The sequence below is a fragment of the Diadema antillarum genome, unplaced genomic scaffold, assembly GCF_040938485.1.
Source record: "Diadema antillarum isolate AM-2024a unplaced genomic scaffold, OU_Dant_1.0 scf00000032, whole genome shotgun sequence".
NCBI lineage: Eukaryota > Metazoa > Echinodermata > Echinoidea > Diadematoida > Diadematidae > Diadema > Diadema antillarum.
Window position 1 is genome coordinate 815,948 of NW_027270921.1, and position 25,130 is coordinate 841,077.

Genomic DNA, 25,130 nt, shown 5'->3' on the forward strand with positions numbered 1-25,130 from the left:
CTGCTTAGACGTTTTGGAGTAAGATCTATTTGTAATTTTCTCTGTAACTACTGTAACTCAACTGATTAAAACGTTTTATATCACAGGGATTCACCTCGATTTGTGATTTGTGTTATTCTCCTCCAAACAGTACAATTTTTTTTTTTTTTTTGGTGAAATACAATAGCTGTTTTCATGGATGCATTTTTCCCGAATCCCTAACGCTACCTTGATGGACGATTACGTTATTTCATTTTTAATTAATACTATAAATAAACACCCTCGCAGCTTTATTATGGAAAGATCTGGTGCACACTTTTACTGAATTTTGTTCATTTTTTTCACAAACACACTCCCATGAAAACACAATTAAATATCCTGATCATTTTAGGGGGTGGGGCAACTAATGGGGTTACACCCTGGCAACTCTTCTTTTCCATCTCTCATCTTCTTATGCCAATATCAGGACACCCTATACAATTTATTGGTCTATAGGTGGCGCTGTTCATCCTGTCGGTCTCGTGGGCCTTCTTTGCTAAGTGTCAGTCTCGTGAACCTCTTTTGCGTAATGTCGGTCTCATGAGCCTTATATGCGTATAGTGTCGGTCTCGTGAGCCGTATAACTCGTGGGCTTATTTTACTTGATGTCGGACTCGTGGGCTTTATTTACACAGTGTTGAACTCGTGGGCTGTATAATCTGGTGGGCTGTATGACTTGGGAGCTGTATGACTCGTGGGCTGTATGACTTGTGAGCTGTATAAGTTGTGGGCTGTATGACTCGTGGATGTCGGTCTCGTGACGTGCACCCAAAATTTCTTGCTATTTGTGTTGACAAAAAAAAAAAAAAAAACTTACATGGAGAGATCATGTTCTCTGTAAAACATTTTCACGAAATACATGTATAGGAATAATCAATAGACTGAAATATTTTTTACTCTCTTCCACATTAACTATGCTTTACTCCAGTTTTATTTTACCGTACTTGAATTATGGAATTTTAGTGTGGGGCAACACGCATCAATTCCCCTTTTCGATAAAATTGTATCACTGCAAAAAAAAAAAAAAAAGTCATTGAGAGTAATCTCTGACTTAAATCCGCGTGCTCATACTGAGAATTTTTGTTTTGTGATAACGAATTATTAAAGATAAATCATTTATATTTATTTCAGTTGGGTCTATTCACGTTTCAAATATAATAATAATAAATCACAAGTATTTGATCAAATCTTTTGTTGCAATGATACGATACACAATTATCATACTCGATGTTCCAGTAATTATCACTTACCATTACTACGTATACAATTCTCGCCCAAAATACATTCGTTTTCATTGGCCCGAGGTTCTGAAACAGCCTTAATAATACTCTGAAAGATGTCCTGACTTTTCCTTCCTTTAAATCAACACTGACAAAAAGTATTTTTGTTATCCTCAACACGAAAACAAACAAATAGATAAAAACAATCTTTTTTTTTTGTTTATTTTCATGAAAATAAATAAATGAATGATAAGTATTTTTGAAATCATTACGAGTGTGTTTTAAGCCAAATTTGAATAGAATCTTAAGTTCTTCTTCATGCCTTGGTGACCTCTCCAGATAACTGAATGTAGACATTGTCTTGTTTTGTTTCTCTCCCTTTCTTTGACATGTCTATCTTTAGTTTGATTTTCTGTCTGTTCCGTCCCTGCTTTCGTTCTTGTCCTTGTCATAGTCTTTTTTTCTGATGATTTTGCCTGACATCAGGATATCAAAATTTTCATACATGGAGTCCTTGACGGATCTTGAGATGCCCTCACCTTCGAGAGTAATTCACAGATCTTACCAGCTATGCTTTTCTTGTGAATTCCTCTTTTCCATGTAGTTATAAATTAAGATTGTATTGCTTACTTGTTTAGCTATATAAACCAGGGTTGATATCATTATAATAATTGTATTCATGAAAGGGAGATATTATTCAGAGGGGTGAAGGTTCAGGTATGAGTTTCTTCATTTTGTCTCCCTCTATATGAAATATGTTAAGATCGCGACTGCTGATCTGTAAATTAACAAACATGTCGGAAAAAGGAACCAGTGGGACTCGAACCTGTCATCTACTGCTTTCCGGGCAGCGACACTACCACCAGGCTGTCCCTGGTTGCCGGCAGTGACACGATGAACATGGAACAAATACCCAAGCTCCGAAATTCCGACATTGTTATGTTAAGTAGTCCAAGGCGGACAAGGCATATTTGATGAAAACATGAAGAAACTCATACCTGAATTGTATTCATGTTTTGTTGAAACTTACGTGATTCAAACTTCTTTTAATTATTGTGTACCCATGTAAGCGTTATGTATAACTTTGTATCACTTTTTATGGGAATACAATCATTTGAATTGAATTGAATTGAATAAATATCAGGGAAACAAAAAGAAAATAAGAGTGTGAAGGAGGGGAGAGAGAGAGGGAGAGAGTACGGCATACTGGTGTGGGCTGAGTGAGAGCGAATGCCTGATTGTCGTTGTTTGGATTTATACAGTTTGTTATTCCGAAGATTCGTTTTTCTAAAGATTCGTTAATCAAAAAATGAAATAAGATTCGCTATTCCGAAGATTCGTTAATCCGAAATTGAAATAAGATTTGTAATTTCGAAGATTTGTTAGCACGCACCGTTTTTACTTTTTCGGATTAACGAACCTCATCATTTTTGGATAACGAATCTTTGGAACAACGAATTTTCGGAATAACGCCACAAAATGTTCGGATTTACTTTTTATTTTTGGATTAACAAACCTTTATCATATAGGCATAGGAAATTTGCGTTTTTTCGGAGTAATGAATCTTCCAAATAACGGACATCACCTGATGTTTGTGTGCGTGCTAAATATAAAAGTAGACGGAGCTTTTGAAATGGGGGGGGGGGGGACCTTCTCCTCGGCAAGATTGTACCATTAGAGGCATAAACACGCCTCAGACCCCAGCCTCACAGCCAACGTTTATCTTAGCGTTAAATCTGTCATATGTCTGCACTCGCAGTTTGCTTAGAGTATTCAGTTCTGCGGCGCCTCTTCAACTTCTTTTGCCGTCTTATTTCGAATGTAATGAAGCGGTCCTCGGCGAAGTACTTCTGGTAAAGCGGTGCGAAGGCAAACAGGGAAGCGGAGATGACGTACATCACCACAAATGATAAAATGGCGGCACTGTACGATCCTGTTCTGTCTATCGATTGACCTGACAAAGAATATAGAGAATCAGGAATAACTTTATTGGGGCTGCTTTTCTCCATGCTATATCAAAGTGAACTTAGGATGTTGCATGATTATAATCAAAATGGTAAAAATTATGGTTACAGTTATAAGCAGGTGAAAGCACAATATATCATGTATTCATGTCATACGCCTGTCACCTTCCCCCCTTGGTGGTGTGAATGGGTGGGGAGTGTGAAGTGAGGTAACGTGATTCATGAAGTATTGGAGGAGACTTTACCCCCAATATCAGATATTCTTATGGTACTTTTTGGTATCATCTGACACCACTTGACATATCGCATCACCACACAGATACCACAGCCAGCTATTACACCAGCCTGTGGTACAGTAACACACAGAACTCCTACGTGTGCTATAATATTTGTGTGTGGTACATGTGTGATACCGACCACGTACCACACGGAGTACCACACGAGCCAGGACATGATCTTAGGGGGGGGGGGGGGCGGTTACTATGAGAGGGAGCGAAGCGACTGAGCCCGAGCGAGCGAGCGAGCGAGAGGGAGGGGATGTCCCCCCCCCCCACACGGTGAGAACTTTTGCATTTTGATGTTGTAAATGGTGCCATTAATTGATGCATGTTTTATCGACTTGAAACGGCCCCACTAATTTTTAAGGTAGCAGGATATTTCTATGTGGATTATTATTGACCAATTTGCCTATAAAGTGGTAGCATTTGAATAAACGTCTTGTATTAATTCTTACAATGAATTTCATGAACGCTGTCTGTTAGGTAATCAAACAGAAAAGGCATGCACACGAGGGTGTACATATTTCTCCTCCCACATAAAGGTGATTGTACATTTTCAGACCTGAAATTCAGCGATCTGGTGCAAATTTTTGGTGCAATACTTGGATTTTTTTCCAGCCCCACCTCCCCCCCCCAAAAAAATAGTGGAAATAATTACGACTTTTTCAGGAAAGTGTTAATAACAAAATCATGGCGTGACTCTCATTCCGCGAGTGCATCATCTGTGTCTATGTACAAAGTCTAATTAGGTAGAGGGGGAGGGTATGGGAGGGGGTGCTCCCTTCCGCTCGACGGAGTTTTTGTGTTTTTAAGATTGAAATAAAACGATCTGAAGCACACTTTTTGTGGGAAATTCGGAAATTGTCATTCCCCAAAGTGTGCTAAGTCTATAGAGGGGCCATTCAATGGGAGGGTGGCAAGATACCCCTCCAATATTTGAGGGATTTTTTTTTTCATTTTTAGAACTCAAATTCAACAATCTGGCGCACACTTCTGTTGGAATATCTGGAGATTTGTCAGAGAAGTGCAAGTCTGTGGAAGGAGACATAGCAGAATGATGTGGGAGGGGATAAGCCCTATTCTACCTCCTACATGAGGGAGATTCTGTACTTTCTGATCGCAGTTAAACGTTTTGGTGTACATTGTGGCATATATTTTTGAAACCTCAAAGTGTAGCCATAGTCTATATACTTGTATGCATAGGGGGGGGGGGGGGCAAATAGGGAGAAAGCGTTGGAGAGTGGTATCCCCACCCTCCCCGTACGAGTGGGCTTTTGCCTTTTTAAAGTTGAAATTGAGATATGTCGTATACGTATATTTGATGGAATATTAGGGAAATTATCCAAAAAAAAATGATCGGGGAACTGAGAGAGGAAAGGTTGATTAATAGGATATATTCCCCTTGTACATGAGGGAACTATTGATTTGTCGGAATGAAAGTGATAAGTCTTGTACACTCGGAATAATTCTACCTGTGCTGTCATATGTTTGTGTGGTACTACATGGTGTGTTGTACCACAGGGACTACCACACGAGCCTGTGGTACAGTAAAACACAGTTCCTGTGGTAACAAGTTGTGTGGTACATTGTGTGGTACTGTCAAGTAGGTATACCACAGAGAGTACCACAGGACTTTTTTTGTTAGGGATTGTCCGCATATAGACTGGTTGCCAATTAAAAAAAAAAAAAAACAGTTACGAATGTAGCTATAGCGAGGTCTAATTCTGACGAATATTTACTTTACAAAAAGAGCAAAGAGCCCGAAAGGATCAGAATGTTCATTTATGTTTTATGAAATACAATAATGAATGGTAATTATATACAACAAAACTTAAAAGTTGTTTTGTGGTTTTTTCTTTTTGTTTTGTTTTGTTTTTGCTTTATTCTGTTCACGTTTCAAGGTCTTCAATTTCGTTGCTTTGACGCCCTGCCAAAACCCCGTTAAAAGGTCGACATTGAACGACTGGACACAACGTCCACTGAGACTACATTACTAAATACTGATTTTGTTTCGTGTTATAATATTCCTAAATTTGCGTCCCTACTGTCACTTATCGTCTCTCTTGAATGGCGTGCGCGTGGAAAAGTGAATACATTTAAGATATAAATGATTACTACTGGTCGATATGTTGACTGAAGGAAAGCTGTGCATGGGATTTACCACACGATATATTCAAGCATGTTGTATATTCTCACCCGCAAGAGATCCCAAAAGATAGCCGATTCCGTTACAGCAGACAATAATAGACCAGACCGGGGGCGCGCTCTCCGCCCTGAAGAAGTCGTGAGGGATCGAGTAGATTACCGCACTAGTAATAGGCACCAGCACTCCCCCGGCAACTGATGGCAGTTGGTAGAGAAATTGACAGAAACAAAAACAAAATAAAACAAATTAAAACAAAAACATTAAAAAAATCTCAGTGTAAGTTCTACTTTTGTCATTATACAGCAAAATTCAATAGAATTTGCCTTTTCGATGGAATACAAATTAATCTAATTTCATCAAAAATTCAATGCAATCTGATTTTAATTACTTAAATTCTTGGATCCGCGCCCCTGATAATAAGAGTCAGGGCCTGGCTACGTTTTTAAAGTAAGGGGCCGACTTTATGAGAACAGGGAGGTCGATTCGTTTTCAGGATGGAGGAGGGGGGGGGGGGCACTTTGCGGCAAGTTTTGTACCAACATCGACTGACAAGCTCGATCGACTGCTCGACTTCTTCACAGAAGTCCTTATCTTACCTGTCCTTACCTTCACAACTTATACTACTTCCATCAAATTTCCTTCGATTCTAAAGCCCGCCGCACACTACACGATTTTGCCCCGATTCACCGGTCTTAAGACCTTAAGACTAGAAGTGTGACGTCACAGTCTTGCCATTTTCTAGTCGTACGACTGGGTCTTAGCGCCAGTCGTAGAGATTTGACATGTTGAATTTCTACGACCAGTCGGGAGCTTCCAGCCATTCACAATGGAGTAAAATGCAAGCGCACGCAGTGCGCACTGCGCGCGCTTTACAGTCGGGTCGTATAGTGTGCGGTGTCCGGTCGTACGACCGGTCTTAAGACCCAGCTTGGCTTAAGACTTTAAGACCAGTCTGATCGTGTAGTCTGCGGTGGCCTTAATCCTCTACCAGTCAGCCTATACCTTGTATCATGACGACTTACCGGAAACAAGAGCCAAGATTATGGTGATGTTGTCCACTACCAGAAGACAAGTCATGACGGCTGCCCCAACGAGTGATCCGAACATTGAAAGGAAGATGTTTGGTAGAGGGAAGAATTCACCTAGCAACGACATGAACAACTTCCCCACGAGGTTAGACACGCCTACGATGACGAGTGCCAGAGAGCCAACTTCGATCGAATAACCAATTGAGACAATATAGCTGACCTTGAAAGCAAGACGGAAATGTTGGAATAGAAAAAGTGCATAATTATTTAATGATGATTGTTACATAATAAACAAAACATTAGGAAATAGCATTTATTCATTGTCACCATCGAAATATACAGATATATATATATATATATATACACACACACACTCGCAAAGTATAACTGAGACGGCATTTGCCCGACATGTCAGTTTCTACATGTGAGTTGAACGTCAAAGACTATTGAAATCAAAATGATTGATACCAACAAAATGCACATACACAGGACCGGTATCCTTGACAATCACTTTGTTTGTTTGCTTGCTTCATTTTTTTTTTACATAACAGCCAATGAAGTCAAAGGTAAAATACACATGAGTAAAATTGCAACGGGGGTTGATACTTGTACATCATTCAAAGAAAGCAATAGTGATCAAACCTATTTATCAATAAGACAAGATCGTGTCTGGGGATACACATCTTTCTTGATAAAGCAAAAGTGATCAATCCTAGTTATCATTTCAGACAATATCGTGTCTGAGGATCGTGCCGGGGCAAGGTCAATGTTCCTCACCAGGTTGACATAGTAGAAGCAATCTGTAACCCCTTGCAGGAGGTAACCAAGGGAGATCATGTACACCTCCGGGTACATCAGAACCTGTCGCCACCTACTGGCCATAGTTTTGAACTGCTTTCCTGAACTACCCGTCGTTTGCTCGACCTCATGTTTAATATCCACCTTGTCCTCCCCATTGGCGGTTTGAACCATAGCTTCACCCAACCCTGTATGGCGCTCGTCTAGAGTTTTCTTGTCCTGCGAGTTGGGAGCAGGGAAACAGAGCACACAGGGTGTCCCGACTACGGCCAGCAATGCCGCCAATATGCGCAAAGTTATCCGCCATCCGAAACGCTCGATGAGAAACGTCTCAAAACGCGGAAAGCTCAACGCACCTGCAGTAAGGAAAAAAAAAAAAAAGAAAAAAGAAAACTATCCGAATTTAGCATTTCATTAAGCGATGACATTTCGTGCAATTACATCATAATACAGTAGTACGTGTTTGTCTAACTTTTTCTATTGCAACAAGTTCAACTAAAAATCTTCTCTTTCAATCAGATTAGACAAAGCCTTTAATCTTGAGGCACAATATCTGGTTGCTGATGTGCGTTTTCAAAAACAAAGGAGTCGCGTTGGTTATCTATAGTATACAAATGATGCACACACTAACGCCACGAAATAATCCTGTGCATCAATTGTTTTATAAAATGGGTCGAAAACTAACAGCATTTTTCACGTACCTTTGTGGGTCAATACCAGTCAGCTCAAGAATCGATGTCCGGAGATGTTCGTCCCAAACATTTACGCACGTCGTACTCGGAAATCCCGCACATATAAGTACTGTACGTATAAGAGCATACGTACGCCACACATGTTATGCACACAAGAAAGGCCGGCCGGCAGCCCGAACTAGAAGTTGTTTACAGGATTGACAGCGCGTATAGTAGCGCGCGACGCACTTGTAACAACTGATTGAGTGCGCACTGCTAGTATCAGGCCTTGCATGTTAGTGAGAAATTAATCCACGCACACGTGACTCATTTCAGCGCTTCCAATTGGCTACATTCTTGAACCCATTTTATAATATACAAATAGTGAATGGTCACGAGTGCAATTCGCCTCGTTGAATAGAGCGCCTCTATCTTTCACCTCGTGCGAAATCTCGTTCCATTGCACGAGTAAAGACCATACACTATTTGATTTATGCAACGTCCAAGTAGATCTTTTTGGTCTAAGTAGGCCTAGAAGTCTACATATGTATGAAAAATATAGCCATACTTACATGTGTATCCACTGCGATTCTCTTTCTGGCTTGTGAAATCAGTGTAGATACAGGTCACGTACACTAGCACTACGTAGGCCTACGTCCGCGCATGCATGTACCGCACACGTACACTGCGCTAGCTGCATGCGATCCTCAATATGCAACACACAGTACACGCAGTACCGTACAATTTCTCGAACCGTGGAATAGAACGAAAAAATCGAACCAAGTTGCACGCAAAAATAGAACCAAAATTGCACGGCGCGTTGAATGGAGTACTTATTGAATATCACGTCACCAACAATCCTCCAATCAAATTACAAGGATCTACTTGGACGTTGTATAATATACAAATGATGTACAGGATACCTGTGCATCATTCTTTTTATAAAATGGGTCGAAAACTAACAGCATTTTTCACGTACCTTTGTGGGTCAATACCAGTCAGCTACATGTAGCACTCGCTCATCAAGTCAAAAAGTCAAGATGTCCGAAGATGTTCGTCCTAAACATATTACGCATTTCGCACTCGGAAATCCCGCACATATAAGTACTGTGAGATGTGTACGTATAAGAGTATACGTACCATGCGTACGCCACATGTATGCACAAGAAAGGCCGGCTGGCAGCAGCCCGAACTAGAAGTTGTTTACAGGATTGACAGCGCGTATAGTACTAGCGCGCGACGCACTTGTAACAACTGATTGAGTGCGCACTGCTAGTGTAAACATTGTGACGTCAGGCCGTACATGTTGGAGAGAAATTAATGCACGCACACGTGACTCATTTCAGCGCTTCCAATTGGCTACATTCTTGAACCCATTTTATAAATGGTATTAACGCAAATGCTGAATTTTTGTAGACCCATTAATACATATGCCAGCTTTAGGGTAACTGAAGTTTCGGGTGCGGGGTTTAGCAAATCAAGTATACCCAATTATAGTTACTTGACATCATTAACATGGTATCTATGACATTAATGTCTAATGAGTATCATGGAAATCTCATCCCCCGTGCATTAGAAGAAAAAAAAAACCCTCAAAATTAAGGTGAAACTTGTTATCGATCACGAGTCTGGTATAGGGTCCATGCTCCTTCCTTCTCTTAATCTCGGCTTAAATGGGTCTTTCCCTATAACGCCATCTTGCCTCACCGGGCGGCGTAGGCCTACTTGTGGCAACAGAAGCGAGAAGATCGACAGTCCTCGAACGAGCGGAGAGATATTAAGCCGTAGCGGGTTGACGGGATCGCTGTCTTTCCTATTTTCTTTTAACTATAGTCATGCTCTGAAATTCCCGAATTTTGCTACTCGTGTTTGGCAGCAAAATAAGCCAAGAGCAGAAGGCTAATTGAAAAAGCCTATGCTCAGGTAGAAGTGACTTTCTTACTAAGGGCATTTAATAAGATTGGTTCAAGTTTTCTCCACCCTTACGGACATGATAATATAGATTTTCCCGCCCAATTTCATCAGATTTGCATTCGAATGAATGAAAAGGCGTTCAAATTCAAGCGATTTTGTTCACTGCTCTACTCTCACGGTTCATTTTAATTCTTTGAGTATTCAATCTCATTTCATGTCATTCCTTTTGGATTTTATTTCATTAAATTTAGAGAGAAATTCAGTCAATTTAACGACTCGAAGTTGGCATTCAGTTGGATAGACGTTCAAATTCGTGACAATTAAATAAGGTCTTAAATACCAGTTTTAATTTCTTTTATAGGAACACAACTTTGCACTTTGAGCGTTCGAATTCAATCAGCATACACAACTTCTACGGGCCTTTTTTTTTACTGTGATACGATTGGATGATACAATTTCATTTCATTTCAAAGTCTCGTTTACTTATCTTAATTGTATTGGATGTATTTTTTCCTGTCGACCTTTCTGACACTTTCAACTCATCCCTAACAGTACTATGGATGTAAAGCCCCGGTCACACAGCACTCCGCGTCTAAATCACGTACAAAAAGTTATGAAAATCCGGTGGACGTGGTCGTAAGTGATAATTTTTTTGGTCAATTTTGGTTTGGCCGTGCTTTGTACGGAATATGGCCGTTGGCGGCTGTTCCACTGCTGAAGCACTGCCTAAACACGGCTAACCGCGTCAAGCCACGTGTATGTACGCGGAAAAATCCATTTGTCAGTGATAACCCGCTATTTCCCGTGATACCAACGCGTAACACGCGTCAGATGACCGTGCTCTGCCCGTGACAGACCGATAAACTTTCGCGTCTTACCCACGTCTTACCGCGTCTCCCCAAGTTGTAATCACTGCCGGAACACGGATTATCACGTGTGTTTCACGTTTTTGCACGTCTTTACCACGTTTGCCGCCCGTGGTTGTGCGCGGAATAAAGTTTTGAGCAGTTCAAAACTTTTTACCGCGTCCGACGCCGTTCCAATTTTCCCACGCGTCCTGCCACGTCTATAAATCGACCGTAGCTCGTCTTAAACTCGACATCAACGCGAACAACATCGTCTGCTTCACGGGAGACCACTTTTTGACGTGTTTGGCCGTGATTAAGCCGCAAAGCGCTGTGTGACCGGGCTTTAACATTTAGGAAAATAGCCATATCCCAGAATACATAAGGGATTCTATACGTCCAAATCAATAATATTGAACCATTTTGATACCATTCCTTAGTTCCCCGTGTCCATAACATAAGTTGCCGCAATCGGATCAGTTGTAGATAGACCTATTTCACCAAAGGGTTATATGGCCAGTTTGGCTGGTTGTCAAGGTCATGTTTCATCCACTAATTCTGTCCGTATTCGAGATGTTCACGCATACTCTGTAATGCAGCAGCGGCTGGACACGGGGAACTAAGGAATGGAATAAAAATGGTTCAATATTATTGATTTGGACGTATAGGAACCCTAATGTATTTTACTTTATTTTAGTTTAGCGTTCGCTTTTGAAAGTTTGTTTTCAGCTGTGCAATTTCTGTGTGATTTTTATTTAAATTTTTAACTGATGTATTTATAATCCATTTTTCTTTAATGACGTGCAGTATATTATATATTTTTATTTATCTTAGGGACTGTAATGGAATTAACAGTTTTTACTGTTTCTTTTATTTATTTATTTCAAGGTGTAACTGCCAAAAAATTTGTTGTTGCAGTTGTTACATGTATTTAACTTTTGAATCTAAGATTGTTTATGTGTTTAGTATCGTTCTGTTTGTATTGTTGCGTATACATGATTTTAATTCTAGATGTATGTATTCTTCGCTTTTTACCATTATGTATGTATGTATGTGGACCCCTATGGAAACCAGCTCTGCTGATCAGGGTGTTCCACCCCATGAAGAGGAAATAAATTCAATTCAATTCAATTCAATTCAAAATCGTGTTTGATTAAAGTTTAAATGTATGTGTTTGAAAGTGGGGCTATACGAGTTATTAGCTAATATGAGTCAAAAATCACATTTCAAGGTATATTAAGTATGCATATTCAAACAGCTGAGTAACTTCAAAGAATAAAAGCAACAATGAAAAAGACTGCCCATACTTTGTAATTGTTTGCCTTATCGTGAATTTGAATTCCTTAACGCTCTCCGCGGTGGTGCTGATGCGAATTTGAATGGGTTTCACTTGCGTGTTTAATTTGAATGCCCTTTTTTCACCCTTGTGTGAGAAACTCATGTAATCGCATGCTCATGAAATTAAACTGAATGAACTAGTTATCTTTTTGAATGTCGATCTCGGTGATCATTCAAATTCACTCGAACTTGAATGACCGCATATCGTTAAATTGGGGTCATCATACAAGACCGACACCCACGAATCATACAGCCCACGAGTTCGACATTGAAAACAGGTCCATGGGTCATACAGCTCACGAGTCATACAGCCCATTAGTTCGACACTAGGCAAATAAAGCCCATGAGTTCAACACAAAGTAAAAACAGCCCACGAGTTCGACAGATACAACACGGGGCTTTTAATGTGTCGGTCTCGTGGGCCTTGTTCGCTGTATAACTCATGGGCTGTATGACTCGTGAGCTCTATGACTCGTAGGCTGTATGACTCGTGGATGTCGGTCTCGTGACGTGCACCCGTTAAATCGAATGCAAATCTGATGAAATTGGACGGGAAAAATTATAATTATTATGTACACTCACTGATCTAAAAAGGCTCTCGAAATAAGGTTCATAATTCAGCTGGCTCATTAATCCGAAAACGAAATTAGTTTTGGTATTTTGACGGTTAATTCCATAAGATTCATCATTTCGAAAATGAAATAAGGTTCGTAATTCCGAAATGTACGTTATGTGCTATTAAGACGAACTTTTCTTTTTCGGAATAACGAACCGCATTTCATTTGCGGAATAACGACCGTTCGGAATATACGGACCTTAGGAATGACAAACCTCCGGAATAACCCCACAAATGTTCGGATGAAGGACCCCTTCTTCATTTTCGAATAAACGAACATCTAGGTTTGTATAATTCGTGTGTTTTGGAATAACGAATATATGACCCGAAAAATCATAGTGTGAGCGACGATTAGTATTATCATCCACCTATACTGCTCCCGCTCTGCGTCAGAGCAACCGCCCGTATGGCGTTAGTTGTTCGGAAGTGCTCAGTCACGAGTGCCACGGTGACAATGCCGAGCGTTCCCGAGCCGATACCGCATAGGATGCTGTAGGAAGCGAAGATCGGCGGGAACTTGGGCATGAACGACGTGGTGAGAATGCCGATGGTTGCCGCTGCGAGGCTGACGAGAAGCACGGGCCTGTAGCCGACGCATTCGACCGCCATGTTGGCAGGGGGCGCCAGGATGACGGTGAATGCTAGCGGTAGGGCACCAGCCCATCCTGGAATAAGAATATAACACAGTGTAAATCTACATCACATTCATGTTGATATATACGAAAAAGTATATCAATGGAACATGAACGACACCATAGGAGTTGGGTAGCAAACGACTGAAAATCTGAACATTATGAAATGTAGGGCCTAGAGTTTTACATGACAAAATTGTTGTCTTTGTTATTGCATTTTTATTTGCTATATTCTTAAGATTTAAGCATGCATCATCTAATACAGTACAGATTACGATAATTACTGTTGTATGGACTCTTTCAATTTCAGAACCATTAAGACGGACCAAAACACAAACACACACACACACACACACACACACACACCAGGGGCGGATCCAGGAATTCCGTAAAGAGAGGGCGCGTTTACAAAATTAAAGGGGGTCGCACGCACCCCTCCCCCATTTTTTCTTTTTATTTCTTTTGTTTCAACAAAAAATAAAGGGGGGGCGTACGCCGGTTGCGGTCCTCCCTGGATCCGCCCCTGCACACACACGCACACGCACGCATACATACACACAAACCAGTGGTAGACTGATGTGGTTGTTCTTTTTTTTTTCAAGATTATCGTTCCCGTGAGGAGTGTGCATATTGACTATCAGTTAGTAGAAAGTACAATTTTACGTCTGACGAAGATTCTACTAGGATCGAAAGCTCATGCCCCTTTTGACTCTCCATTTTACTCCACTGTGCTATGTCACCACTATTGAAAAAAAAAAACCCCTTTTTTCAGCAGCTTTCTTTGTTTAAAGAGTTTATTCAATCGTTTTCCAAACAAGCTCCGAGTTACATCATTTACCTGCTGAAAAATAAAGTCGAGAGAGAGAGAGAGAGAGGAGAACACCAATAGAGTAAGAGCTGTAACCATGTTATACATTCGAGTTCAATCAATGATATAGAACAAGCTGCTAACAAAGTAAAAGACACAGTGTCAGAGGTAAACGGCACGGAAAGGTTTTTTTTTCTCCTTTTCTCCTACCCTCTGGTTTACGGTGGGCTACTGTCTAGGTAGAAAGAATTTTTAGGCCAACAGCTGGCGAGATCGAGGGTTTGCAAGCTGCGCCCTTCTCGCAGCACGGTAAGAAATGCTTGGCTGGGTTTCCCGCGAATTTTGTTATGATTCATTTGGTTATCAATAAAAGCCGCACCCCGGTATTTGACTAAAGAGAATGTAAGTGACAGTGAGTAGTCAAATTACAGGTTATTATTGTATTGGTATGGGAGTGAAAGGTTAGAATTAAGGGAATCGCACTGATTGGCGAGTGATAATGTATGCAAGGTTAAGAGCGAGAGAGGGAGCGTGAGAGAAGATAAATAGCTGTGAAGGAGGAATAAGAGGGGAGAAGCTAATCCGACGCGAGAGTGGAAAGACCGTTTGTGCCCATTGGGAAGGGTCCAGGCTCGTCGAAATAGGATGGAGTCCAGGATAAGACTCGGCTGAGATCCGAGCTAAAAGGCTGTGAGGGAGAAAGCGAGAGAGAGAAATTGAACCTGTGATACTCCGAGGCTAAAGTATTCCTGCTGTTGAGCGGAATTGGCAGACGGGGGTACTGGACGACAACTCCGAGGGCAGACGGCAACTCTCCGCGCGGGTGCAGGGCAGAAATAACTCCGCATCCTTATATTGTTACGAGCTGAGACAGCCGCATTGCTACGAGCTGAGACAGCCGCAGTGCTACGAGCTGAGACAGCCGCACTACTACGAGCTGAGTCCGGGACCAGCCGCTGCTCGGTGACGCAGTCACGGTCGTCAACAGAGACGCTGTCATCACTGGCAGGGCCAGACGGGTCGACGTCGGCACCGACGCTGCACCCTAGCGATCTACAAGACGCACGAGGGCGCCCTCCAGCGACGTCATAGGACACAGAACTCGGCAAGATAACGCCTGACAGTTGATAGTTACAGGAGCTCCGTAGGCAGTAGTACAAGTGTAGTGTAATTGTAACAGGGAGTTTGATGAGGTTGATTTGATCTAATGAATTCAGTGGAATATTTGATTTAAGTATATAAGCAGATAATTCATTTATGTTGCATTGCGTTGTGATGAGATCTGTCAGAAAACATAGAACCCGCAGAGGAATTAAAATTTTGTTTATTGCATTTTGAATCCAAAACAAAAATCTTCACGCTCGGTTATTTACGTGGTCTATACTAGAGTAAAGTAGCGCAGTAAGTTCCCCCTGACAATTTCTGGCGACCAAGAAGGGACCTTATGTTTGGGGAATAGTGAATGATTATTGGAACTAGGTGAAATTATAAGGCAGAGTGTTAGAAGGTAGGCAAAAAAAAAAGGGGGGGGTGAGGATTGTGCAGTTATCAGTGTGAAACTTTATTCATGCATATTCTGGTATGGTAATCATGTTACAATAGAGAATTGTGAAGGTAATTAAGAGTGTTGTGATAATTGTGTAGGGTAGTTGTGAAGGGTTAGTGACAATTGTAGACTGTAACCGGTTTGCCTGTATGAGTATTTTTGCTTAGCACAGGACGGTCCGTCAGAGCGCGTTGCGGTTTGGGAGAGTGCTGCCTGCCCCATCAATTCGTCCTAACCTCATCTGCCTATCCGTGAACGAGCTACAGTCAGTGAGTGTATTCTCCGAGGGAATTGACGAAGCAGACTGAGTGAGATGGAGCTTGAGAGATTGGCGAAGATTGGTGAGTCTCTTGGGTTTAAGGGTGATGAGTTGCAGGATTTCATAACCAGAGAACGGGAGAACGCTAAGGAAGAGCGGGCGAGAGAGAGAGGGAAGCGAGGGCAGAAGAGCGAGAATTAATTAAGTTAAAGTTGGAATTAGAGAAGGCTAAGGGAAACTCAAATAATGGGAACAATAGTTGTACTGGTTCAGTTGTACAGGCCCCAAAGCTACCGACGTTTAATGATAGTAAAGATCAGATGGATGCCTACCTTAACAGATTTGAGAGATACGCAACCACACAGCGGTGGCCGGAGGAGGCGTGGGCCACGAATCTCAGTGCTCTACTTACGGGGAAAGCATAAGAAACGTACTCAAGGTCGAGTGATGTAGAAGCACAGGATTATGGGGTTGTGAAGAAGGCGCTTCTTAATAGGTACTCTCTAACAAGTGAGGGATTCCGAAAGAAGCTACGGGTGGCGAAGTGTGACAATGGGGAAACTGCCAATCAATTTGTTGTTCGAAAGCGGAGTTATTTAGACAAATGGGTAGAACTAGAGGGAGCAAAACCTCAGTATGAAGCGTTAATAGAGTTGATGTTAATGGAGCAATTCCTTACTAGTTGTTCGCAACCAATGGTACTGTTCATTCGAGAACGTAGGCCGACAGCCCTAAGTGAAATGGTCGAGATCGCCGACCGCTTCGTAGAATCACAAGGGCCCACAAACCAGGCCTACTCCGAATCAGAGTAGTCGTCCCAATACAGGTACCGCTCGCCCAAAGCCGGACGCCAAGCCAAAGGAGGAGACCCCGCGAGACAAGCCCGGATGCTTTCTATGCGGTAGCACCCGACACTTCGCGAGGAACTGTCAGAAACGCCACAAGCCGGAGAAGCTGGCCGCGGGAGTCGACAAGTCGTCCTATCCACAGGCGCGAGACGGGAAGAGTTCGGGAGCGACGGCCGCGACGGACGAAAAAGGAGAGAGGGACGTGGTAGCTGACAACCGTCGAGAGGGAGACAAGAACCGGCGAGGCACGGGTGAGAAAGGGTATCTATTAATCGACTCGTGCTTTTCATGTAGTCCCACCACACAGGTACACGAAAAAGAGCAGCGAAAGGATACCATGCTACCGAGTGTAAGTGCCGCCTGTGGAGCGAAGCCAGTTCGGGCAACGCCAGTAGTTAGCGGACTTCTCAACGGCAAGAAGGTGACCGTCCTGCGAGATAGTGGATGCTCGACAGCCGTCGCCAAGGCCGAGTTGATCGACCACCAGCAGTTGACAGCGGAGGTTCGCACGTGTGTCCTGATTGATGGCACGGTGAGAGAATTCCAAGTCGCTAAGGTACACGTGGATACGCCCTACTATGAAGAGAAATTGGAAGTGTTGTGCGTGACTAACCCGATTTATGACTTGATACTAGGTAATGTCTCAGGAGTGAGAGAACCAAGCCAGCCAGACCGGGAATGGACGCCAACTGAGCCCGACGAGGATACAGCCCTAGCAGTGGAGACTCGGAGTAAACGTCGTGACGTTACCAAACCACTGAGGGAACTGAGGGTGCCTGGTCAGAAAGAGGCGATAACGGCGGAGCAATTCCGGCAAGAGCAGGAGAAGGACGCCTCGCTCGGGAACATTCGGAGACAGGTCGAGTCAGGAGAAGAGAAGGTGAGCCGAAAGGGCAATACGACTAAATCTGTCATGAAGGGAAAGTTGATGTACCGGAAATTTTCATCCAGTTATGCAGACAGCAATGATGCAACATGGCAGTTGATTGTACCGGAAAAACTTCGACGACATGTCTTGTCCCTCGCTCACGAGTCCTTGTTAGGTGGACACCTGGCAACGAAAAAGACTTCGGAGAAAATCAGCGCAAATTTCTACTGGCCGGGGATGTATGCGGACACTCGTCGATTCTGTCGGTCTTGTGACGGATGTCAGCGCTCACTCCCCAAGGGAAAAGTCAGTAAGGTGCCCCTCGGCACGACCCCCTTGATCGACGAGCCATTCAGATGCGTCGCGGTTGACATAGTCGGCCCAATTACGCCGGTCATTGGACGAGGGAATAGGTATATCTTAACTTTGGTTGATTATGCCACCAGGTACCCCGAAGCGATGGCACTACGTAACATCGATACCCAAACCGTGGCGGAGGCTCTTCTCAGCATGTTCTCTCGGGTAGGCTTCCCGCGCGAAATGCTGACAGATCGGGGGACCCAATTCACGTCAGGGGTCATGAAGGAAGTAAGTTGACTGTTGTCCATCACGCATCTCACCACCACGCCCTACCATCCCGCGTGTAACGGGCTAGTGGAACGATTCAACGGCACATTAAAGCTTATGCTCAAAAAGATGTGTGAAGAACAACCCAGAGAATGGGATTGGTACCTCGACTCACTTCTGTTCGCCTATAGAGAGACGCCCCATGACAGCACGGGGTTCGCACCCCTCGAATTGTTATACGGCAGAGACGTTCGGGGACCCCTCATGATCTTGAAAGAACTGTGGACAGACGAGGACACGGTCCCCGAGACGAAGGCGGCGTACCAATACGTCATGGACCTCCGAGAAAAGCTGGAGAAAACGTGTGAAATAGTAAGCCAGGAGCTGATGAAGGCACACGAAGGGTATCGCAAAAACTACAACCGGAGAGCCAAGTCACGATCGTTCAAGGTAGGAGACGAGGTGTTGTTACTATTCCCTACCGATAAGAACAAGTTACTGATGCACTGGAAGGGGCCGTTCCGAGTGGTAGGTGTCGTGGGTAAGATGGATTACCGCGTCGACACTGGGCAGAGGGTGACAACCTTCCATGCAAACCTGCTGAAAAGATATCTGCGGAGAGAGGATGACCAGCAGGGCAATGTAAAAACAGGCACCCCGTTCGACGTCGCCGCAGCCTCGGTCGTCGAAGAGGATGACGACGAGCCCCACACCGATGACGCCGAAACGCACACGGACCAACCTAAACCAAAGCTTCTGGAAGTACCAACGCTACAGCAAACTCAAACCTTTGAAGACGTGAAGGTAAGCCCTGATCTCACGAGTAAACAAAAATCAGAAGTAAAGCAATTACTGAACAAGTACTCTGATTCGTTAACAGATGTCCCCGGGGTTACCAACGCTGGCTACCATGACATCGAGCTGACAGATCCGAGGCCAATCCAGAGTCGGCCATATCCACTGCCCCACGCCCTAAGGGAAGTCGTGAAGCGTGAGGTAAAAGAGATGCTCGACTATAGGGTCATCGAGCCTTCGACGTCGCCATACGCGTCGTCGATTGTCTTAGTGTCCAAGAAAGACGGGACCAATCGATTTTGCTGCGATTTCCGGAAGCTTAATGTCGTCACCGTCAAGGACGCAGAACCGATACCGGACCAAGATGAGATATTTGCCAAGCTAGCAAACGACCAGTACTTCTCGAAGATAGATCTGACAAAAGGATATTGGCAGATGCCACTAACAGATAGAGCAAAGCCACTGACCGCGTTCGTCACCCCGGATGGCCTCTATCAGTTTCGCACTATGCCATTCGGCCTCGTCAACGCCCCGGCGTCGTTTAGCCGCTTGATGAGGAGCATACTTCGTGGAGTGTCGTGCGTCGATAATTTTATCGACGATATCCTGATCCACACTGTCACATGGGCACAGCACCTGGACGTGCTTGAAGAAGTGCTGCGTCGTCTGAGACATGCCAACCTCACTGCCAAGCCAAACAAGTGCTTCGTCGGCTTCAACACCATCGAGTTCTTGGGCCACCAAGTAAGCAGGGGCTGCGTGAGGCCCACGCTCGACAAGGTCGACTCCATTGTGAGCGCCCACGCCCGGAGACGAAGAAACAGCTGCGCTTCTTCATCGGGCTAGCAGGATACTACCGCAAGTTCGTGCCGAACTTCTCGGCGACTGCGTCCCACTGACAGACCGCACTAAGAAGGGAGAGCCAAACAAGGTAAAATGGTAGAAGGAACAAGAACAAGCGTTCAGGAGTTTGAAGGCCGCACTGGCTAACGCACCCATCCTCCAACTCCCGGATGTCGCCAAGCCATTCATCCTCCGCACCGACGCATCCGACAACGGAGTGGGCGCTGTCCTCCTACAGGAGACCGAAGGGGAGAAGTTTCCAGTCGCTACTAAGTTACTACCTCGAGAACGTGTTTATTCGACGATAGAGAAGGAGTGCCTTGCCGTGGTGTGGGCGGTTCAGAAATTCGAGCCTTACCTGTACGGGCGTGAATTCGTGTTAGAGGTCGACCACGAACCGTTGCGGGCGATGAGAAAGGGGAAGGTAGCAAACGCCCGAGTGCTCAGATGGTCGTTAGTCCTACAGCCATACCAGTACCGAGTAGAGGCTATCAAAGGGAAGGAAAATGTCGGGGCAGACTATTTGAGCCGCATTTATCCCGATGAGTAGGGATAGGGCACAAATACAAAAAGGTGCTAATAATTAAGAAGTAAGTAATATCGCAAAGTTGAGCGAAAAGGGAGACTGAAATGTGTAGGCAAAAGGTTGGAGCATATACATAAAGAGAAAGAAAAACATAAGAAGGGGGTGAATTGTCAGAGGTAAACGGTACGGAAGGGTTCTTTTTTTCTCCTTTTCTCCTACCCTCTTGTTTACGGTGAGCTACTGTCTAGGTAGAAAGAATTTTTAGGCCAACAGCTGGCGAGATCGAGGGCTTGCAAGCTGCGCCCTTCTCGCAGCACGGTAAGAAATGCTTGGCTGGGTTTCCCGCGAATTTTGTTATGATACATTTGGTTATCAATAAAGGCCGCACCCCCGGTATTTGAATAAAGAGAATGTAAGTGACAGTGAGTAGTCAAATTACAGGTTAATTATCATTGTATTGGTATGGGAGTGAAAGGTTGGAATTAAGGGAATCGCACTGATTGGCGAGTGATAATGTATGCAAGGTTAAGAGCGAGAGAGGGAGCGTGAGAGAAGATAAATAGCTGTGAAGGAGGAATAAGAGGGGAGAAGCTAATCCGACGCGAGAGTGGAAAGACCGTTTGTGCCCATTGGGAAGGGTCCAGGCTCGTCGAAATAGGAGGGAATCCAGGATAAGACTCCGCTGAGATCCGAGCTAAAAGGCTGTGAGGGAGAAAGCGAGAGAGAAATTGAACCTATGATACTCCGAGGCTAAAGTATTCCTGCTGCTGAGCGGAATTGGCAGACGGGGTACTGGACGACAACTCCGAGGGCAGACGGCAACTCTCCGCGCGGGTGCAGGGCAGAAATAACTCCGCATCCTTATATTGCTACGAGCTGAGACAGCCGCATTGCTACGAGCTGAGACAGCCGCAATGCTACGAGCTGAGACAGCCGCACCACTACGAGCTGAGGCAGCCGCAGTGCTACGAGCTGAGACAGCCGCACTACTACGAGCTGAGTCCGGGACCAGCCGCTGCTCGGTGACGCAGTCACGGTCGTCAACAGAGACGCTGTCATCACTGGCCGGGCCAGACGGGTCGACGTCGGCACCGACGCTGCACCCTAGCGATCTACAAGACGCACGAGGGCGCCCTCCAGCGATGTCATAGGACACAGAACTCGGCAAGATAACGCCTGACAGTTGATAGTTATAGGAGCTCCGTAGGCAGTAGTACAAGGTGTAGTGTAATTGTAACAGGGAGTTTGATGAGGTTGATTTGATCTAATGAATTCAGTGGAATATTTGATTTAAGTATATAAGCAGATAATTCATTTATGTTGCATTGCGTTATGATGAGATCTGTCAGAAAACATAGAACCTGCAGAGGAATTAAAATTTTGTTTATTGCATTTTGAATCCAAAACAAAAATCTTCACGCTGTGTTATTTACGTGGTCTATACTAGAGTAAATTAGCGCAGTAAGTTCCCCCTGACACACAGGAATTCAGTGAAGAAGATGTACGTAAAATGATAGAAATAAAGCAATGGGGGGGGGGGGGATAAGCGCTAGTAGAACAAGAATGTTGAAATTCTATAAAGGTGCAGACTCACTTGTGTGAAATAAACACATCGTTTATCTCACCAAAAGAAAGATAATTTATTCAGCATTAACATATTCAGGCACTGTATGTACGCTGTTAACATCCGAATACCGGTATAAAAGGTAAATATACAGGAGCACATGCAGGAAAGAGCCAAAAAAAAAAATGTGTGTATGTCGAAACAATTAAGTCTCATATTACTTTCTTGCCGTATATTATGGGTGAGTTGACTTCAAGTTTTATTCACAAAAGACGCCCACTAGCTTCCATGAGTAAAGACAAAAAACAAACAAACTCATTTATACTGTTTCTGTCGTTATCACTAGTCGAGAAAAATTGGCTATTACCGTATGGAATTTCTCGAACTACAGAGGTCATCATGTAGTCAAGGTATTGTCACAAAAGGTGATTATATCACTAACAAAATTACTTTCATACAATGAAAGAATAAAGAACATGATTCTAATATGTATGGTACGTAGAGGGCCTATTGTTGGATTGTGAAGGCTATGATTATGTGGAAGAACCGATCGCATAATCGGCCATCGGGGAATCATGAGCATGCTTATTTACAGATCTGCTAGACTGTTTTACGTGCTGAGCTCATAACATAAAGAACGATTCAGTGTTGCGTGTGTGTGTGTGTGTGTGTTTGTGTGTGTGCGCACGCGTTTGTTTGAGACGCTGATGGCGTTGTTATCTATCACAAGACAATCTTGATGTCCATGCATGGTTGAAGCAGGGAGGTAGAAGAGCCACTTCCCTCGTTGAATATGAGTCTAGCTCTTGAGTCTGGACCCTTTTCATCGATTCTATTTTCGCTGACTATACGCATCAAGCCGAGTGAGGGCGCGATCCCGAGAACTGCGCGACCGAGGGTCCAGAGCTAGACTGTGGTTGAAGTCCACAAGAATCGCTTTATGGCAACTGTTTTCTTGTGGGAAAACTCGATATCTTATCGTTGTCCGGTACTTTGGAGAAGTCTCGCTGTAAAATCAAGCATTAATTGCCTCCAGTAGCACTAACTTATACATAGGAGCGTCGCCATGTATGTAGTAGATTCTGTTAGTATGTACTAAGTGGTACAAAAAAAAAAAAAAAAATCCCACCTTTGATCCCTAAGGGGCTGCTCCAGTACTGGTTGAGGTGGGGATTCTTGTTTTTTACATTCCTAAGTGAGATAATGAGAAACCTCTTATGAAATATGAAAAAGTTTCAAGTTTAAGAAGGATTTGATGAAAATTGGTTTTCAAATGGCTGAGATATCAAAAACAGTGATAATGATAAAAGATTACAGGCCACGCCTTTTATTAGGATCTCTTTTTTACCTTGTTTTTGGATGTCTCGGCCATTTTAAAACCGATTTTCATTAAATAAACTTTTAATACCCCTATAGAATTGCATGCTCTTTGACATCTCATAGAGTGGTTTCTGAATATCTCGCAAAACGTTAAAAGCTAAATCCTTACCTCGACCAGAACTGTACACACCTTTAATAATTCGAAAACTATTATATCAGATGACACTGTCATTGATATGAGCGATAGCTGAATAGTGTACAATTTAGTCGGAGGTGATTTGAATATGAAAGCATGAATCACATTATTTAAACCCATGATTAATCTTAAAGTTAGGTTCCAGATTTTGGTCAAATTTGAACCCCCTGTACAAAATTGAACTTTACACACGAACCAATGATGTGTATTTGAGTGTGTACTTACAATGAACCTGAACAATAGACATGAATGCCACCTTTTCAGAGCTCTGCTGACTAGGCTTCTGATGTCTTGCTCCAAGGCACATGAATGCTTTATTAACAGTTCATGATAGATTGCCCTGGGCTCTGCTAGTCTGAATTCATGGTAAAGGATAAAATGCATGTACATGAAAAAAAAAGTAAGCACATGTTTTCATAATATGCTTGCATGGTACACTACATTTCAGGATGAATAAAGACTAGCTGTTATAGTGGGATTTCTCATTAATATGCAATAGAGCATTCAAACCCGGGGCATTGTTCAAGACCATTGTCTAAATGTTAACCACACACTCCCTTACACACCAACTGACTCCTGTGCAAAATCTAAGTTTTGTACAGAGGTGATAGAGCAAAATCTGTAACCTTACTTAAAAATAAATCTTGAATCTTATGAAACTTTTTTACGCTTTTATTCTTAAATTAGTTAACAAAATTGTGCACTATTCAGCTCTTGCTCATATCAATATCAGTGGTATCTGATAGTTTTTGAACCATTAAGGATCAAAAGTAGGAAACGTTTTTTGTAACACCGATATATAAACGACAGGTCTTCTCCTCCCCCCTTTTTTGTGTGTATGTGGTTATGTGCATTGTCTCTGTAAATTAATGTGTGTGTGTGTGTGTGCGTGTGTGTGACATGTGTGTGTGCGCCGTGCATTCTTTAAAAATAGCTTAAAGCCATAGATACGGAATGATGAAAAGGGTAGGGTGAAAGCTTCAAGACAGAAAGCAGTGTCCATATATACGGATGTCCTTCATTGCTTGATCAGCTAATCATAAGATGTTTTGAAAAGATACTGTATAACCAAAGGAACTTCGCTGCGAGGACCATCAGCACTACGAAAACACACACACACACACACACACACACACACACACACACACATATATATATATATATATATATATATATATATATATGATAAAGCCCTGGAAATTGATTTGATATCTCTGGGGACAAGTAACGGCCGATTTGTACAAAAGGAATTAAAGTATCTTACGCCCCGTAATTTACTGAAAAGCTTTTACCTGTCGCAGTGGCACTGCTGTTGAATTCCTGTTGAAATGCAACGAAAAAGAGTCCATACGAGAGCAATGTGCCGTACATCACCAAGAATAACAGCCCACCGCAGGCTACCGTTATCCATCCCCGGGAAAAGTTGAGGTGTGCTTTTAATCCCGAACATACCGACATTTTGAATCACTGGACGCGGCTAGTCGTTCCGAGTCAAGAGAAGTATTACTTCAGTATGCTCTGA

General features: G+C 43.2%; 1 protein-coding gene across 1 annotated transcript; it reads right to left on the reverse strand.

The window, feature by feature from the left end:
* Nucleotides 1-2,977: 2,977 nt before the first annotated feature.
* On the reverse strand, nt 2,978-25,066 carry LOC139742167 (monocarboxylate transporter 13-like). The gene is made up of 6 exons (XM_071652742.1): nt 24,901-25,066; nt 13,211-13,501; nt 7,432-7,808; nt 6,649-6,874; nt 5,677-5,820; nt 2,978-3,192 (listed from the first exon to the last, which is right to left on the reverse strand). The coding sequence occupies exons 1-6, from the start codon at nt 25,064-25,066 to the stop codon at nt 2,978-2,980; spliced, it is 1,419 nt and encodes a 472-aa protein (XP_071508843.1).
* Nucleotides 25,067-25,130: the final 64 nt, after the last annotated feature.

Excerpts from the sequence above, each read along its gene's own strand:
- LOC139742167 (XM_071652742.1), bottom strand. The coding sequence starts at position 25,066 with ATGTCGGTATGTTCGGGATTAAAAGCACACCTCAACTTTTCCCGGGGA. Across the intron at positions 6,875-7,431 it reads GCTTCTACTATGTCAACCTG|GTCAGCTATATTGTCTCAAT; the intron begins GTGAGGAACATT and ends CTTGCTTTCAAG. Across the intron at positions 3,193-5,676 it reads TCTTTTGGGATCTCTTGCGG|GTCAATCGATAGACAGAACA; the intron begins GTGAGAATATAC and ends ATTCTTTGTCAG.